This window comes from Anomaloglossus baeobatrachus, chromosome 1 (genome assembly GCF_048569485.1).
Source record: "Anomaloglossus baeobatrachus isolate aAnoBae1 chromosome 1, aAnoBae1.hap1, whole genome shotgun sequence".
NCBI classification, from domain to species: domain Eukaryota; kingdom Metazoa; phylum Chordata; class Amphibia; order Anura; family Aromobatidae; genus Anomaloglossus; species Anomaloglossus baeobatrachus.
Window position 1 is genome coordinate 666,430,683 of NC_134353.1, and position 17,780 is coordinate 666,448,462.

Genomic DNA, 17,780 nt, shown 5'->3' on the forward strand with positions numbered 1-17,780 from the left:
GCTTTGGAAGCCTGCGACCCTTTGCGCTTACCAGCGACAAGGACAAAGAGTGCATCGGCGCGGCGCAGGGGCGCCGTGCGGGAAATGTAGATTCTGAGTGCTCTCACCAGATCTAACAAATGTAAATCCTTCTCATACCGATGAACTGCATGAGGACAAAAAGAAGGCAAAGAGATATCCTGATTAAGATGAAAAGAGGATACCACCTTCGGGAGAAACTCCTGAATGGGGCGCAGCACTACCTTGTCCTGGTGGAAGACCAGGAAAGGAGCCTTGGATGACAGCGCTGCTAGCTCAGACACTCTCCGAAGAGATGTGATCGCTACCAGAAAAGCCACTTTCTGTGATAGTCTAGAAAGTGAAACCTCCCTCAGAGGCTCGAAGGGCGGCTTCTGGAGGGCAACTAGTACCCTGTTCAGATCCCATGGATCTAACGGCCGCTTGTACGGGGGTACGATATGACAAACCCCCTGCAGGAACGTGCGCACCTTAGGAAGTCGTGCTAGACGCTTCTGAAAAAAGACGGATAGCGCCGAGACTTGCCCTTTAAGGGAGCCGAGCGACAAACCTTTTTCTAACCCAGATTGCAGGAAAGAAAGAAAGGTAGGCAATGCAAATGGCCAGGGAGACATTCCCTGAGCAGAGCACCAGGATAAGAATATCCTCCACGTTCTGTGGTAGATCTTAGCGGACGTGGGCTTCCTAGCCTGTCTCATGGTGGCCACGACCCCTTGGGATAATCCTGAAGACGCTAGGATCCAGGACTCAATGGCCACACAGTCAGGTTCAGGGCCGCAGAATTCCGATGGAAAAACGGCCCTTGGGACAGTAAGTCTGGTCGGTCTGGTAGTGCCCACGGTTGGCCGACCGTGAGGTGCCACAGATCCGGATACCACGCCCTCCTTGGCCAGTCTGGGGCTACGAGTATGACGCGGCTGCATTCGGATCTGATCTTGCGTAGCACTCTGGGCAGGAGTGCCAGAGGTGGAAACACATAATGGAGCCGGAACTGCGACCAATCTTGCACTAGGGCGTCTGCCGCCAGAGCTCTGTGATCGCGAGACCGTGCCATGAAGGTTGGGACCTTGTTGTTGTGCCGGGACGCCATTAGGTCGACGTCCGGCCTTCCCCAGCGGCGACAGATTTCCTGAAACACGTCCGGGTGAAGAGACCATTCCCCTGCGTCCATGCCCTGGCGACTGAGAAAGTCTGCTTCCCAGTTTTCTACGCCTGGGATGTGAACTGCGGATATGGTGGAGGCCGTGGCTTCCACCCACATCAGAATCCGCCGGACTTCCTGGAAGGCTTGCCGACTGCGTGTCCCCCCTTGGTGGTTGATGTATGCCACCGCTGTGGAGTTGTCCGACTGAATTCGGATCTGCCTTCCTTCCAGCCACTGCTGGAAGGCTAGTAGGGCAAGATACACTGCTCTGATTTCCAGAACATTGATCTGAAGGGTGGACTCCTGCTGAGTCCACGTACCCTGAGCCCTGTGGTGGAGAAAAACTGCTCCCCACCCTGACAGACTCGCGTCTGTCGTGACCACCGCCCAGGACGGTGGTAGGAAGGATCTTCCCTGTGATAATGAGGTGGGAAGAAGCCACCACTGCAGAGAGTCTTTGGCCGTCTGGGAAAGGGAGACTTTCCTGTCCAGGGATGTTGACTTCCCGTCCCATTGGCGGAGAATGTCCCATTGAAGTGGGCGCAGATGAAACTGCGCAAACGGAACCGCCTCCATTGCCGCCACCATCTTCCCGAGGAAGTGCATGAGGCGTCTTAAGGAGTGCGACTGACTTTGAAGGAGAGCCTGCACCCCAGTCTGTAGTGACCTCTGCTTGTCCAGCGGAAGCTTCACTATCGCTGAGAGAGTATGAAACTCCATGCCAAGATACGTTAGTGATTGGGTCGGTGACAGATTTGACTTTGAGAAGTTGATGATCCACCCGAACGTCTGGAGAGTCTCCAGTGCAACATTCAGGCTGAGTTGGCATGCCTCTTGAGAGGGTGCCTTGACAAGTAGATCGTCCAAGTAAGGGATCACAGAGTGTCCCTGAGAGTGCAAGACTGCTACCACTGCCGCCATGACCTTGGTGAATACCCGTGGGGCTGTCGCCAGACCAAATGGCAGAGCTACGAACTGAAGATGGTCGTCTCCTATCACGAAGCGTAGAAAGCGTTGGTGCTCTGTAGCAATCGGCACGTGGAGATAAGCATCTTTGATGTCTATTGATGCTAGGAAAGCTCCTTGAGACATTGAGGCAATGACTGAGCGGAGGGATTCCATCCGGAACCGCCTGGCGTTCACATGCTTGTTGAGCAGTTTTAGGTCCAGAACAGGACGGAATGAGCCGTCCTTTTTTGGCACCACAAAGAGATTGGAGTAAAAACCTTGTCCTTGTTCCCGAAGAGGAACAGGGACCACCACTCCTTCTGCTCTTAGAGAATTCACCGCCTGCAGAAGGGCATCTGCTCGGTCGGGATGTGGGGAAGTTCTGAAGAACCGAGGCGGAGGACGAGAACTGAACTCTATCCTGTACCCGTGAGACAAAATGTCTGTTACCCACCGGTCTTTGACCTGTGGCAGCCAAATGTCGCAAAAGCGGGAGAGCCTGCCACCGACCGAGGATGCGGAGGGAGGCGGCCGAAAGTCATGAGGCAGCCGCCTTGGAAGCGGTACCTCCGGTTGCTTTCTTGGGGCGTGAGTGAGCCCGCCAGGAATCAGAGCTCCTTTGCTCTTTCTGAGTCCCTTTGGACGAGGAGAATTGGGGCTTGCCCGAGCCTCGAAAGGACCGAAACTTTGACTGCCACTTCCTCTGTTGAGGTTTGCTTGATCTGGGCTGGGGTAAGGAAGAGTCCTTACCTTTGGACTGTTTAATGATTTCCGCCAATTGCTCACCAAACAGTCTGTCTCCAGATAATGGCAAGCTGGTTAAACATTTTTTAGAAGCAGAATCTGCTTTCCATTCTTTTAACCACAAGGCTCTGCGCAAAACTACAGAGTTGGCGGATGCCATTGAGGTACGGCTCGTAGAGTCCAGTACCGCATTGATAGCGTAGGTCGCAAACGCAGTCATTTGCGTAGTTAAGGACGCCACTTGCGGCACTGCTGGACGTATGAAAGAGTCCACCTGTGCCAGACCAGCTGAAATAGCTTGGAGCGCCCACACGGCCGCGAATGCTGGAGCAAACGACGCGCCAATAGCTTCATAGACAGATTTCAACCAGAGGTCCATCTGTCTGTCATTGGCATCTTTAAGTGAAGCCCCATCCTCCACTGCAACTATGGATCTAGCTGCAAGCCTGGATATTGGAGGGTCCACTTTTGGACACTGGGTCCAGCGTTTGACCACGTCAGGGGGAAAGGGATAACGTGTATCCTTAAGACGTTTGGAAAAACGCTTGTCCGGATAAGCATGGTGTTTCTGGATTGATTCTCTGAAGTCAGAGTGGTCCAGAAAAGTACTCAATTTACGCTTGGGATACAGGAAATGGAATTTCTCCTGCTGGGCAGCTGCCTCCTCTGCTGAAGGGGCTGGGGGAGAAATATCCAACAGCCTATTGATGGCCGCTATAAGGTCATTTACCATGGCGTCACCATCTGGCGTATCCAAATTGAGTGCGGTGTCAGGACTAGACTCCTGATCACCCACCTCTGTCTCATCATATAGAGACCCTTCTCGCTGAGACCCTGACCCGCGTGATGACGTGGAGGGTCTCTCCCAGCGAGCTCGCTTAGACGGCCTGGGACTGTCATCGGAGTCAGAGCCCTCAGCCTGTGATGCCTGGGACCCCCTTGAAGTACGGATTAGTTCCAACTGAGGGGGACCGGGGAACATAGACACAGCAGTGTCCATGGTCTGAGCAACTGGCCTGGACTGCAAGGTCTCCAGGATTTTTGTCATAGTCACAGACATTTTATCAGCAAAGACTGCAAATTCTGTCCCCGTCACCGGGGCAGGGTTCACAGGCGTCTCTGCCTGGGCTACCACCACAATAGGCTCTGGCTGACGAAGTGCCACTGGGACTGAACATTGCACACAATGAGAGTCGTTGGAGCCTGCTGGTAGATTAGCCCCACATGCTGTACAAGCAGTGTATACAGCCCGTGCCTTGGCACCCTTGCGTTTTGTGGATGACATGTTGTTGTCTCCTCAGAGCAATATAGGGTATACAGCCAAGAAGCGACCGTACAGTGCAGTATATATATATATATATCTCTGGTACAGGAAAAAGTACACCAATACAACACTGTGGCACTAGTGGGGCCAGCACTAATGTGCTGCTTACCGCCCGCTAAACGCGGGTGTGTGGTCGCCAGAAATCCCTAGTCTGGGTCTCCCAGAGCCTGTGTCCGTCCTCCAGCCAGACTGCATGCAGGAATGGCTGCCGGCGTCCTGTGGAGGGGGGGGCGGGCGCTGGGCGTGCTCAGACCAAAAGCGGGAAACCTGCGTCCCACTGTGCCTAGTGAGAGGGCTGGAGCATGTAAATAAGGCTCCAGCCCTCGGCGCTGACGATTGCACAGCGTCTGTCCCATTCCCTGATTGACAGGGAGGGGGCGGGAACGAAGCGGAGCTAGGCCGCAAAAGCCGGGGACTAAATTTATAAGCGCCGCCGCCGTAAAAGCGCGGTCGGCGCTAAGTCCCCGGCGCACTACAAGTCCCAGCCGCGCCGCCGCTCCGAGAGTGGCCGGCGCGGTAGTTCCCAGCACATGAAGTCACACAGCTAAGCTGCTGTGACTCAAACCCCAGCGTGCAGCGTTACTGTCCCCGGCGCACTAACACACCCAGCAAGTCTGGCGTGTGTGTGCCTGTCTGTACGGGGACACAGAGTACCTGAAAGTTGCAGGGCCTTGTCCCTGAACGGTACCCCGGCTCCTTATCCAGCAGGTTCAATGGGTCTGTGGACGGAGCCCGGCCTCAGGGCTTGGAGGCCGGTAAGATCCCACTTCCTCAGAGCCCCTCAGGGGGATGGGGAAGGAAAACAGCATGTGGGCTCCAGCCTCTGTACCCGCAATGGGTACCTCAACCTTACAAACCACAAGTGGGGTAAGAAGGGAGCATGCTGGGGGCCCTATATGGGCCCTCTTTTCTTCCATCCGACATAGTCAGCAGCTACTGCTGACTAAACAGTGGAGCTATGCGTGGATGTCTGACCTCCTTCGCACAAAGCAGAAAACTGGTGAGCCAGTGATCCCACTGGGGGTGTATAGCCAGAAGGGGAGGGGCCTTACACTTTTTAGTGTAATGCTTTGTGTGGCCTCCGGAGGCAGTAGCTATACACCCAATCGTCTGGGTCTCCCAATGGAGCGCCGAAGAAAATAGATTTATAATTTTATTTAAAAGAAGCACCTCCATAAATAGTTGGTGGGTAGTTGGAATGCATTAAAAAACTCCCCTACAGCCGCTTTCTCTTGTACCCAGCACTGTTATACTCCTCTTCTGAGCGACATCTTCACAACTGACTAGCTGGCTCACTTTATGGCCACGTTCACACATCAGTATATCAGGAATGTAAAAATTGGGCATTCTTGACCCAATACTGGTCAAAGTACTGCCGCATGAATAAGGCCTTCTTTGCATGAGCCAGATAAAACTAACGCCTATGGAGCCTCGTACGGTCACTCCTTAGACTTGCATTGTAAAAGTCACTTCTGGTTCATGCAGAATGGAGCGAGAGTCTGCAGAGCAGTGACATCATTCAGAAGCAGAGCAGAAGATCGCTGGATCCCAAAGAAGGTGGCCGCAGTTGAGTATATTAATGCACTCACGCTACATTACATTCACATGCGCACATTTAATGGAGGGGGAAAAAAATATATTAATAAGAGTGCTTCTTTAAAAGGGATATTCACATCTCCAAGGTGCTATCTTAATATGTAGTAGGAATAATAATAATAATAATAATAATAATAATAATAATAATAATAATAATAATTATTATTATTATAAATAAATAATATCAAACACATCCAATTAGAAATGTAGTACAAGTCTCCTGATAGAGCCACGTTTCTTACCTCATCTGCAGGGCACGGTAGCTTAAGTATCATCCATGGTTGCAACCAAAAGCAACTAAATGTCACTATATGGTGTGGAAGTAACCATATATACCCAAGCTGCAATGCCGTGCACAGTAGGTAAGGGACATGGCTATATCAGAACTATACTGCATTTCTAATTTGAGATATTTGCTAATATTATTATAACTACTACATATTGGGATAGGATCTTGGAGATGGGAATACCCCTTTAAGTCTTAATGTTTCTGTAGCATCTAAAGAAATGTGTACGTGAGAAACTGAAAATCTACCACTAGGAGGCACTATAACAAAACATATGCTTTTACTGCAACAAAATGCCAAACAGCAGTACCAGTATGCTCAGAACACTATGAAACCTACTAATTGCAAGCGTCACCGCTATTATGTCTAAGCACTGTGCCCTGAAAACAAAATAGTTATAAAAATCCAACCCTTATAGGCAAGAACAATTTGCTGTGCTTAAGGTAAAATAGAATCAAAAAGAATGTATCCAAAAAGCCAAATTTAAAAAAAAAAAAAAAAAAAATTGTCTTACAACCTCTAAGTACCCTCCACGACAGCAAGGATATGGGGTGCTGTCGTGGAGGGTGACTAGGGGACAAAATAAAAAAAAGGCATTGGTTTTAGCAATCAGGTAAGTGAAGAACTGGATATCATCACTTCAATGTTCCCCTTGAACCATTAACGAGATAGCACTGGATAGATGAGGGATTGAAAAAGTGAATATAGATTTGTTATTTCAGATCTGGACTAATAATATATATATATATATATATATATATAAATAACTATTACTAATAATAATAGTACATTTAATGTGGAAAAGTCCATTTACAAGAAACGCAACTCTTCACAATATGGCTAAGTGTTCAGCACGATATGGCTATTTACAGAAAGCAGAGAGGTGTTCATCTTAATATGTGTAACTGTGGCCACTGAGCCCAAAACAGTGGCCACAGAAATTCATGAACTTCCCTACCTGAAGTTTTAAATCACTGCTATGACATAAATGAAGTCCAAGTCACACATACCTGCACTGAGCAGCACGTTTCGGGCTGTCGGATGCCATGTCACAATGCCTACCCTCTTGGAATGTCCTTCCAACACTACCACAGGCTCTGTGAGTGGAACGGTTAGGCCAATGTCTGGGATCTGCCATACCTAAGGGACAAAAGGGCCAATTTTACATTGTGTTGAAAATCTTTAATGAGATTATCGATTTCAATATAATCAACTTAAATAAGCACTCAGTAATATGTTTTAGAAGCTAAACCTGTGTAATGCAGTGTAAAGAGTGTTAATATACACATCGATCGCAGTCTTCCCTGGTTTTCAGCACCGCTACAGTCCTCTTCTCACTCACGTGACAGTTTCCAAATAGCTGTACAACATTGGGGTCTAGGAATGATTTGACAATGTAAGTCTATGGAGTAAGAACGAGGCTCTATTGGCTTATACTGTAAGGCTCGTTTCACACGTCAGTGAAAAACACTGACGTGTAAAACACGCACATGTCCCTCCGTGTGCCGTGAATTACGGCACACGTGGGTTGTCTAAGTGCAATCCGGGCTCCGTTCTCCGTGGCCCGTGATTGCACTTAGAAATCAACTCACCTGTGCCCGCTCTCCATGGTGCGTATCGCTCCCGCGGTGCAGCATCCGGCCGGCGCGGACCCCCGCAGCAGCTGCTTCCGGGTCGGCTGTGTCGTGCATCATGAATATGCGCGACAGTAATGAGTCGGCTCAGAAGCAGCAAGCTGCACGGGCTGCAGAAGACATCGCTGGAGCCGGGTGAGTAAAAATGATTTTTATTTTAAAAACACGTTTTTTTTCTGGCACGTGTTTCACGGACCACACCACTGCATGGTCCGTGGGACATCAGTGATGCCAGAAAAAAATGGACATGTCTCCGTGTGGCAATCATGGACACGCGGGAATGCCGCATGGAGACATGGTCAGTGAAACATCACTGACGTGTGAGCAGACCCATCTATATATATAATTGCCTTATTCTGTCTGTCTGTCTTGCTCCAAAATTGTGTCCTTACCGTGACAAACAGCGAATTGGCCGCTAGCCTCGCCATGGCCCCGCCCCCCCGCACGGATTGGCCGCTCGCCTCGGCGCCTCTCCCCCCGCACGGATTGGCCGCTCGCCTTGCATCGGGTCCGCCCCCCCCCGCACGGATTGGCCGCTCTCCTCGCCTCGGCTCCGCCCCCCACACGGATTGGCCGCTCGCCCAGGCTCCTCCCCCCCACACGGAATGGCTTCTCGCCCCGAGGTGAGCGCATCAAGGTCCTGCAGCGGCGGAACACACACACACACACACACACACACAATCAGATCACAGCCGATTCCATGCGCTCTGCCATAGACAGAGCAGGAGCTGCCGGCAAAGCGCATGGAAGAAGTGACATGTCACTTCTTAGAACGCAGCGCTTCGGGCAGCAGCCGAAGCGCTGCGCTCTAAGATGCCACGTGCGCACGGCCCCTGCACAATCTCCATAGACTGTGCAGAGGACGCAGGACGCATGCAGTTAAGCTGCGCTACAAAGCGCAGCGTAACTGCATGTATTTACGCAACGTGCGCACATAGCCTCACTCTCACACACACACACACACACATCAGATCGCATCCACGTCCTGCAGCGGCAGAACACACACACACGCACACACATAAGAACAGACACACATCAGATCACACTCACTCTCACACACACCTCACACACACACATCAGATCGCATCCACATACTCACAACATCCCGTGATATCGCTTGCTTCTCGGCGGCGATACTGTGCAGTGATCTTCCAGGACCTGCCGGAGGATAACATGGCCGGAAGCATGTGGTATCTCCGGATGTTGTGATTGTGTCAGCGCGTATGTGCGATATCGTCAGTGTGTGTGTGTGTGTGTGTGTGTGTGTGTGTGTGTGTGTGTGTGTGTGTGTGTGTGTGTGTGTGTGTGTGTGTGTGTGTGTGTGTGTGTATGCGATCGGATGTGTGTGACTGTATGTGATCGGATGTGTGTGAGTGTATGCGATCGGATGTGTGTGAGTGTATGCGATCGGATGTGTGTGAGAGAGTGTGTGTGTGTGTGTGTGTGTGTGTGTGTGTGTGTGTGTGTGTGTGTGTGTATGCGATTGGATCTGTGAGTGTCGGCAGAGGAGCACGGCGTGTGCAGCACAGCTACTGGGACCGCCCACCGGTGGGCACAGGGAGAAGTGGGGTGTGTGTGTGAGTGTATGCGATCAGATGTGTGCGTGTTTACTGTCTGATGTGTGACTGTGGAGCACGATGGGGAGTGCGCAGCATGGGGGATGGAGCACGATGGGGAGAGCGCAGCATAAGGGATGGAGCACGATGGGGAGTGCGCAGTATTGGGGATGGAGCACGATGGGGAGTGCGCAGCATGGGGGATGGAGCACGATGGGGAGTGCGCAGCATGGGGGATGGAGCACGATGGGGAATGCGCAGCATGGGTGATGGAGCACAATGGGGAGTGGGGATGGAGCATGATGGGGGGTGAGCAGCATGGGGGATGGAGCACGATGGGGGGTACACACACACACACACTGGGAACCACAAACACAGCCCTACACACACACCCACACACACACAAACGCCGCACACACACACAACACCCAACACACAAACACCGCAGCACACACAAATATACGCACATACCGCACAACACACACATTGCACAAAACATACCTCCCCCCAAAACACACACACCCCCACACAAACCGCGCAACACATATACACAACGATACACACACAGCGCTCCACAAATAACGACAAACAACGCAACACACATACAACACCGCTCTCACCCCCCGTCACACCCAGACAACACCCAGAACATGTACAGCCCCTACACAAACACTTGGTAACTACACATATAATATAATATATATATAAAAAATCATACATTAACTACACAATACGTAAATTCTAGAATACCCGATGGGTAGAATCGGGCCACCTTCTAGTTCATTATAATGGGTCTGCGTATGTCAGTGATTCTGGAACGTTTAAAAAAAAGCACAAACGTACCAGAATCACTGACGTGTGAAAGGGGCCTAAAAGTGACTTCCGGCTCACATAGATCCCAGTGTGATACGGCAAGTCGGAGTAGAAGTCAAGTGAGGAAGAAGAGGACCAAAGCAGAAGTGAAAACCAGTCTATGGCGATGGGAAAGTAAATTAACACACAGGTATAGCTAATAAAAATATTAAGTGTTTCTTTAAAACCAAATTCACCAGTTTTTGCTTTTAAGTTTGGTGGGGGGAGGGAGGGGTTTAAAGATTTTTTTTTTATATAGTTGATAGAAAACAAACAAACAAAACAGATGCTGTATGCTTCTATGTTAAAACTGACCTCTAATGAAAAGTACCTACAAGATTTAAAATGGGGAAAAAAAATGATTAAAAAGGAAACCCGTCATGTCAAACACTATTAACATGCAGATATGGAGTTAATGTCCTGAAGCTGCCCAGTCACCTGACTGAAAGCATTGCTACCTAGAGAAATTAACTTTCTACTTCTCAGCAGCCTCAAGCTTTCAGTCATACAGGCGTGGGCGGAGCAATTTCAGTCATTGCTCAGTACATAGTGAGTGATGGCTGCAACCACATCCCCAGAACTGACAGCCCGCTTCGCATTGTATCACTACAGAGCTGGCTGTCAGTCAGTGCTGGGGTGTGGTTACAACCGCCATTCACTATTTATTGAGTAGTGAGAAACTGTTCCAGCTGCACCACTATGACTGAAAGGCCGCAGTCACACTTGCTAGTGAGTCACGTCGCATCACCCAGCACAGCCGCACGCTCTCAGGACAGGAGTGTCTTAGCTGCATAGAAATACATGCAGCTGACCCGCTTTTGTCAGGAGAGCAGCAGGTCGAGCAGGGTGATGCGATATCAGTTCCTCGCAAGTGAGACTGCGGCCAAAGCCTGACGCTGGTGGGAGGACTAAAGTTAATTTCCCTCCGATAGCTAGGCTCTCAGTGCAGCGGCTGGACAGTGTTCGAACACTAATAGAATACAGCTTAACCCAATATCAGCAAGTTAATAGAATTTATGACATGAAAGAATAAGTATTTCTTATATATAACTTGTATAACTATAGTTCCACTTTTTATTAAGGGTTATCCCAGAGTATATTACTTTTTTTACCATGAGCCTAAAACCCAACAGGCAGGTTGATGCTAACTGTAACTAGGAACCCAGCTTACAGCGGTCGGTGGCCGCTCCTTCAGTGGTACAGATGCTCCACATCAACAGAGCAGTTCTTCCTCTTGCTCTGTCAACAGGGCATGAATGCAGACATTATGTTGACTGACAACTGGGCTCCCCACAGCTAGGCAACGGGGACACAAGTGTTAATCAGCATGACATCAGCAGTGACATCACGTCAATAGAGCAGAGCAGAAGAGAAGCCGCTGCTCTGTTGACCCGACACGAGTGGAAGCCAGAGAATCGCTGGCAGGAGTGGTCTGTGACTGCTCGGTGCTGGCAGGAGATCAGCACAGGGCTGAGCAGGTAGGTAGTTAGCAACTACAAGTCTGTTAGTTTTAAGGCTCATAAAAAAAAAATAACGTAGTCCGAGATATCCCCATTAATGTTAACATTCTTTGAGAAAAAAAATGGTACAGTACTACGCAAGCAATTTAGGCAAGTATGAAAAAATAATGCTGCAAAGAAGGTTTTAAAAAAATAGGAGTGTTAAGTTTATCGATTACCAAAAAGGTAATTAAACAAAATTAAATTAAACAATCAATATTCGATGTGACCATACTGCCTTCAAAACTGCATTAAATCCTCTAGGCAAACTCTAGGTAAACTTATTACTATTATTTATTATAGTGCCATTTATTCCATGGCACTTTACATGTGAAAAGTGGTATACATAGGGACAAGTACAATAACCAAAGAAAACAAGGCACAAACTGGTACAGGAGAGAGGACCCTGCCCACGAGGGCTCACAGTCTACAAGGGATGGGTGAAGATATAGTAGGTGAGGGTAGAGATGGTCATGCTGTATGGACTGAGTGTTACAGCAGGTTGTAGGCTTGTCGGAAGAGGTGGGTCTTCAGGTTCCTTTAGGAGCTTGTCAAGGTAGGCGAGAGTCTAATAAGTTGTAGCAGAGAATTCCAGAGTATGGGGGAGGCACGGGAGAAATCTTGGATGCGGTGGTGGGAAGAGGAGATGAGGGGAGTAGAGAAGGAGACCTTGTGAGGATCGGAGGTTAAGCGCAGGTAAGTACCGGGAGACTAGGTCCCAGATGTAAGGAGGAGACAGGTTGTGGATGGCTTTGTAGGTCATGGTTAGGGTTTTCAACTGGAGTCGTTGGGCAATGGGAAGCCAGTGAAGGGATTGGTAGACAGGAAAGGTTGGTGAGTAGTGGGTGGACAGGTGGATTAGTCGGGCAGCATAGCTTAGAATAGACTGTAGGGGTGCGTGAAAATAATTTGAGTTGGAGGTGGCAGGTGGTGAAGAGAGCTTGGATGTGTGGCCTGCACAGAGTCAGAGATTGTAGGATTATAGTCCAGTGTAGGAGTAACCAAACGAGGCAAAAAGACAACCGCTTCCTCCTATAGGGCTATACGCGCATGCTGCATTTTTTGTCACGTTATTTGGTGCAGTTTTGTTGTCAGAATTTTCTGACATTTGAATTCCCAGCAAAGTCTATGAGAAGTCAGATTTGCTGCTTGCAGCTTTTTTTTTTTTTTTTTTTTACTACAAACGTTTGTGACAAAAAAGCAGCAGCATGTTCATTCTTTCTCGCGTTTTTGTCAACATTTCTCACCCACTGAAAGCAATGAGGGCATCAAAAACGCAAGAAAAACCATATGCTATCAAATTGGTGCGTTTTGCTTACTTTTTACCTCCGGTTTTGTCAACAAAAGTGCAGCTCACGAACTTAGTTTCAGAATAAATGATAAAATCAATGCTGGAGTGATTTTGGCATGCCAGTGTCTCTCTCCTTTTCATACTCACCGATCACTGGCGAGCGCGGCTGTCCCACTGCTCCCGCGGCCTCTCCTTCCCAACCCGCTTATTAGGCTCATAAACACTGCACCTGCTCATTAGGCTCATACATATTCACTCCTCCCCCTGTCTGTGACTGGTTAAAGTCAGATGGACCCCCATGCTGAGTGACAGCTGTCTGACTGCAACCAATCACAGCCACCGGTGGGGTGTGTCTACATCGTACAGAACAATAACTAATTTTTTTAAAAAAATGGTGTGCAGTCTCCCCAATTTTGATACCCAGCCAAGATAAAGCCTTACAGATCAGGGCAGGTATTTTCAGGCTGGGGAGATCCACATTATTGGGAGCCCCCCCAGCCTAAAAATATCAGCCAGCAGCCGCCCAAAATTGCCGTATCCTTTAGATGCGACAACCCCGGGACTTTACCGGGTCTTCCCGATTACCCTGGTGTGGTGGCAATCGGGTAATAAAGGAGTTAATGGCAGCCCAATAGCTGCCACTAAGTCCTAGATTAGTCATGGCAGGCGTCTATGAGACACCCCCCCCCCCCCATTACTAATCTGTAGGTGAAAGTAAAAAAAGAAACATCCAAAAAATCCTTCGAATTAAAAGAAAACCCCCCATGTCTGACGTAATCCACACGAGGTCCCATGACGCTTCCAGCATTGCTACATCTGACACTAATAGCGAGCGCAATAGAACAGTACTGCTCGCTGTGAGCTCCACGCAGCAACTGAAGTGAGTCACTATCAGCGGTGCCATCACTCAGGTTAGCCGCAGCTGGAGTCCTCCACCTGTGACCGCAAATCACCCGAGTGACTGAAGTGAGCAGCGATCAATGGTGCCGTCACAGCTTTAGCCCTCCACCTATGAGCGCAAATCAGACTCACTGTAGTGCGCCGCAACTGGAGAACTCACATGAGTGACGGCACAGCCGATCGCACGGCTCACTTCAGTAGCTGCCTGAACCTCAGAGCAGTGAACCCATGACGTCACTGCTGCGACACACGCCATACTGCAGGACCCGTAGGTGTGACGTAAGGGGTTCACCCGAGTTCATTCTGATCGCTGTGGCTCTGTCTGCACTCACAGATGGCAGTCATGTTCTATGAAGCTCACTGTGACAGGACAGGGATGTAGTAGAGCTGAATCGCCGTGGGACCGTGTGTGGATTACTTTGGACCCGGTTGGGTGTTTGGGGGTTATTATAGTGGTGAAAGAGGGGGCCTATTTTATTTTAAATAAAGTATTTTTTTAGATGTTTGTGGTTATTTACTTTCAGTTACAGATTAGTGATGCAGGGTGTCTCAAACGCCTGACATCACAACCTAGGGCTTACTTAGTGGCAGCTATGGGCTGCCATTATCCCCTTATTTCCTGATTGCCACCGCACCAGGGCAATCGGGAAGAGCTGGGTCCAGAGCCAGAATTAGCGCATCTTATGGATGCGCCACTTCTGGGGCGGCTGTGGGCTGCTAGTAGGCTAAAAAGATGCAAATAATGATGGGCCTTCAAACCCCAATATCAGCCCCCAGTTGTCTGCTGTACCTTGGCTGGTATTAGAAAAATGAGGGGGACCTCACGTTTTTTTTTGTTTTGTTTTTTTTAGTAAATCAAAATTAAAAAAAAAAGCAAGGGAACCCCTCTATTTTTCATAACTAGCCAAGGTACAACAGACAGTTGAGGGTTGCAGCCTGCAGATGCTGCTGTTCCTGCTCTGGATATATAAAAAAAAAAAAAAAAAAAAAAAAAAAGGGGGGGGACCCCACGTCATTTTTTTTAACCCCCCCAAAATTAAAACAAAACGGCTGGCCAACCTGGCTATTGCTCAAGCTATTCTGATATTTCTATGAATTCAGTTTCTCTTATTATCTATTCTATATGTTCTATCTTTAATTTTTTTCTATAATCTATTCTAGACATCTATCCATTATCCTAGCCTATCATTTTGTTTCTCCTTTAAAAAAAAAACGCATTAACAAATACGCACCAAAAACGCACCTACATTACAAGTGGTTTTTTTTACATTTCCAGGCTCTCTCTGACAAGGTGCAGTTTTGGATGCAGTTTGTGTGTAGAAAAACTGCAGCGTGCGCATGTAGCCTTAATGCACACTGATATTCACAGATGTAGTTATGCACAGAGTACCATTCATTACGGTAGCTGTCAAAAGTCACTAAAAGTCCTAAGTAGGCCTGTATAAATGTCAGATTCCAAAAAAGCAAAGAAAAACCGATTGCTGTGTTTCCTGTATGAGTGTCAGTAGACACTTGTTTGCCTGTATTCTCCCCATCTGACTTATTGCTTGCTATTCAATAATAAAGCAGATATTTCCAGGATGTGGCAAGTGCCATTATCTTCACTTCTACTGCTTGAGAATGTAGGAGTAACCAAATCATTTGAGTGTCTGGGATTACGTGGAGATAGGAAATGGGTTCATTTACATCCACAGAAGATTTTTGGTTAGTTCTCCAAGATGTTTGGAACAACCTCCCTGCAAAGTTCCTTGGAAGAAAAAAACAAACCTAAATTGTGCATGTGTACTTAATACTGATGCAATTTTGAAGGCAAATGGTGGTAATACCCTTTATAATTGATAAAAAGCTTAAAACGCTCCTTTTTTAATTTTTCGATCCCTTCCGAAAACTTGTTACTGTTTAATGACTTTAGTATTACTATTAACTATCAAAGACATTAAAAGCTTTATGATTTACTATTAGAACAGTCACTTTCTCCAAAATGTTTCCTTAAATCCATTAACCTACAACTAGAGGGAAATGACAGCATATCTTACCATGACCGTGCAGTCTTCAGAGCCACTTGCAATAACATTGTCATTATGAGGACACCAGTCAATGTCCAGCACTGGTCCCGTGTGACCGCACACTGTAGGGTACGACTTATCAATTCTTCCACTCTAGAAAAAAGAAATACATATATGTTAGGCCATGATTAGTCTGGGTGCAACACTTAAAGGAAGCTTAACTGCAATATAAAAGTGAAAAGAAAAACCATCAAATGACTGCTCAACTAGAACCAGAGACTATTTGCATTAAAACACAATAGCTTTTGATCTCAACAAATATACATACTCGCTACAGTTCACTGGAGCTGTTCATCAGCTAAAAGGGAGTCAATAGCTTACCCTAAATATTAAGAACAACGTTCACTACCAATACCAGCTGGCGCACTGGGTAAGGGCCTGTTTAGGCTGCTTTCACACCTCCGGTTTTAGCAGAGCTGGCCAATCCGGCTCTAAAACCTATGCAACGAATGCGGCGACAATACCGCATCCTTTGCATAAGTTATTGACACGGGGCCCGTCCGGTTTTTGCCGCTTGCGGCAGGCTACTGAGCATGTGCAGTGTAAAAAACCGCATGCGGCGGATGGATGAGGTTTTTGCCGCATGCATTGCAAATCGCACCAGCCGGATGCGGCGCAATGCGGTTTTCTTTGTCGGAAAAAAAACGTGCCAGGCAACATTCCAACCGGCCGCCGCATCGGCTAAATCTGCCGCATGCGGCAAAAAACGTACGGAACGCAGCCCATGCGGCACAATACGGCAATAATGTAAGTCTATGCAAAAAAAAAAACGCAACCGGCGGCAAAAAAAAACGTTTGCGTGTTTTCTGCAAAGCGCCGGATTGTGCCGCACAGGAAAAACCGGATGTGTGAAAGCAGCCTAACACAGACAGACAGTGGGGCGATACAGCAGGCGATTAGTAAACATTTATAGCACACCAGTCGTTTGTATGCCTGTTTACACAAGCAGATCTATGCTTAATCGCTTACTGCCCATAGGCCGCCAAAGTTCTGTTTACACAGGATGATCACAGAGAACAATGATCTTTTGTGCTGCGCGACAGATCGCTTTGCTCGTTCAATGGCAGATTGTTTACACGGCAAGATAATAGTGAAATGAGCATTTTTAACAAGAATATCAATTATAATTCAGTGTAAATGCCCCTTGAGGCTCGGATCATAATTGCGAGAATTTCTTAGATTGGCTTTCTAGTATACTGGATAGCGCTACAAAGAAAAGAAAATCAGATGAAAGTTCAGAAACCTATAGTTTAAAGGGACGGTCAGCGCAGAATGTCTGTTCAGGCGCTCGTGCATTCAGTGCAGCTTCCTCTACATGTTTGCTTTTCCCTTAATCTCCACCTACCACTTTTGACAGCTGTGGCTTCACAGAGCCACAGACGGGAGGAAATAGTGGGAAAACAAGCAGGTAGGAAGGTGTATGTAAAGGATTACTTGGTTTGAACAGTCATTCTGTGCTGACTGAGAGCCCCTTGTAGGCCTAAGCCACACGGTATGAAAATCGGAGCGAGTGGAATGCGATGTTTTATCGCATTCAACTCGGACCAATATTACCCTATGTCCCAGCACCCATGAGCGATTATTTTCTCAGCCCTAATCGGACCGAGAAAACAATCGTAGCATGCTGCGATTGTAATGCGAGTCTTGTTTCTCTCACACCCATTCAAGTCTATGGGGCAAGAGAAAGGGCGAGAATGTTAATAGCCGGCAATGGAGGAGAGGGGAGATATAAATCCCTCCCTCCCCTCCTCAGTGCCGGCCAGCCTGCCCCCCGCAGCTGAGGTCTCCTCGCACGATCGGACCTCAGTCACAGTGACACTTGTGTGCTGCCCCTTCAGCAGTCGAACTATAGGGTCTGGGGTTGCTGTGGCTCGAGGTTTTCCGGACCCGGGGCTCGTGGCCACTTCAAATTGTAAAGGGG

The 17,780-nt window shown here is 48.2% G+C and overlaps 1 protein-coding gene across 3 annotated transcripts in view; it reads right to left on the reverse strand.

Annotated features, from left to right (window-relative positions):
• The window catches only part of CORO1C (coronin 1C), a 123,515-nt gene that overhangs the window by 23,028 nt on the left and 82,707 nt on the right, over nucleotides 1–17,780 (reverse strand). For all 3 annotated transcript variants that reach the window (XM_075320018.1, XM_075320021.1, XM_075320020.1), the window contains exons 3-4: nucleotides 15,830–15,952; nucleotides 7,072–7,201 (exon numbers count right to left, since the gene is read on the reverse strand). In XM_075320018.1, the coding sequence (XP_075176133.1) occupies nucleotides 7,072–7,201; nucleotides 15,830–15,952 (253 nt within the window). The remainder of the gene's footprint in view (nucleotides 1–7,071; nucleotides 7,202–15,829; nucleotides 15,953–17,780) is intronic.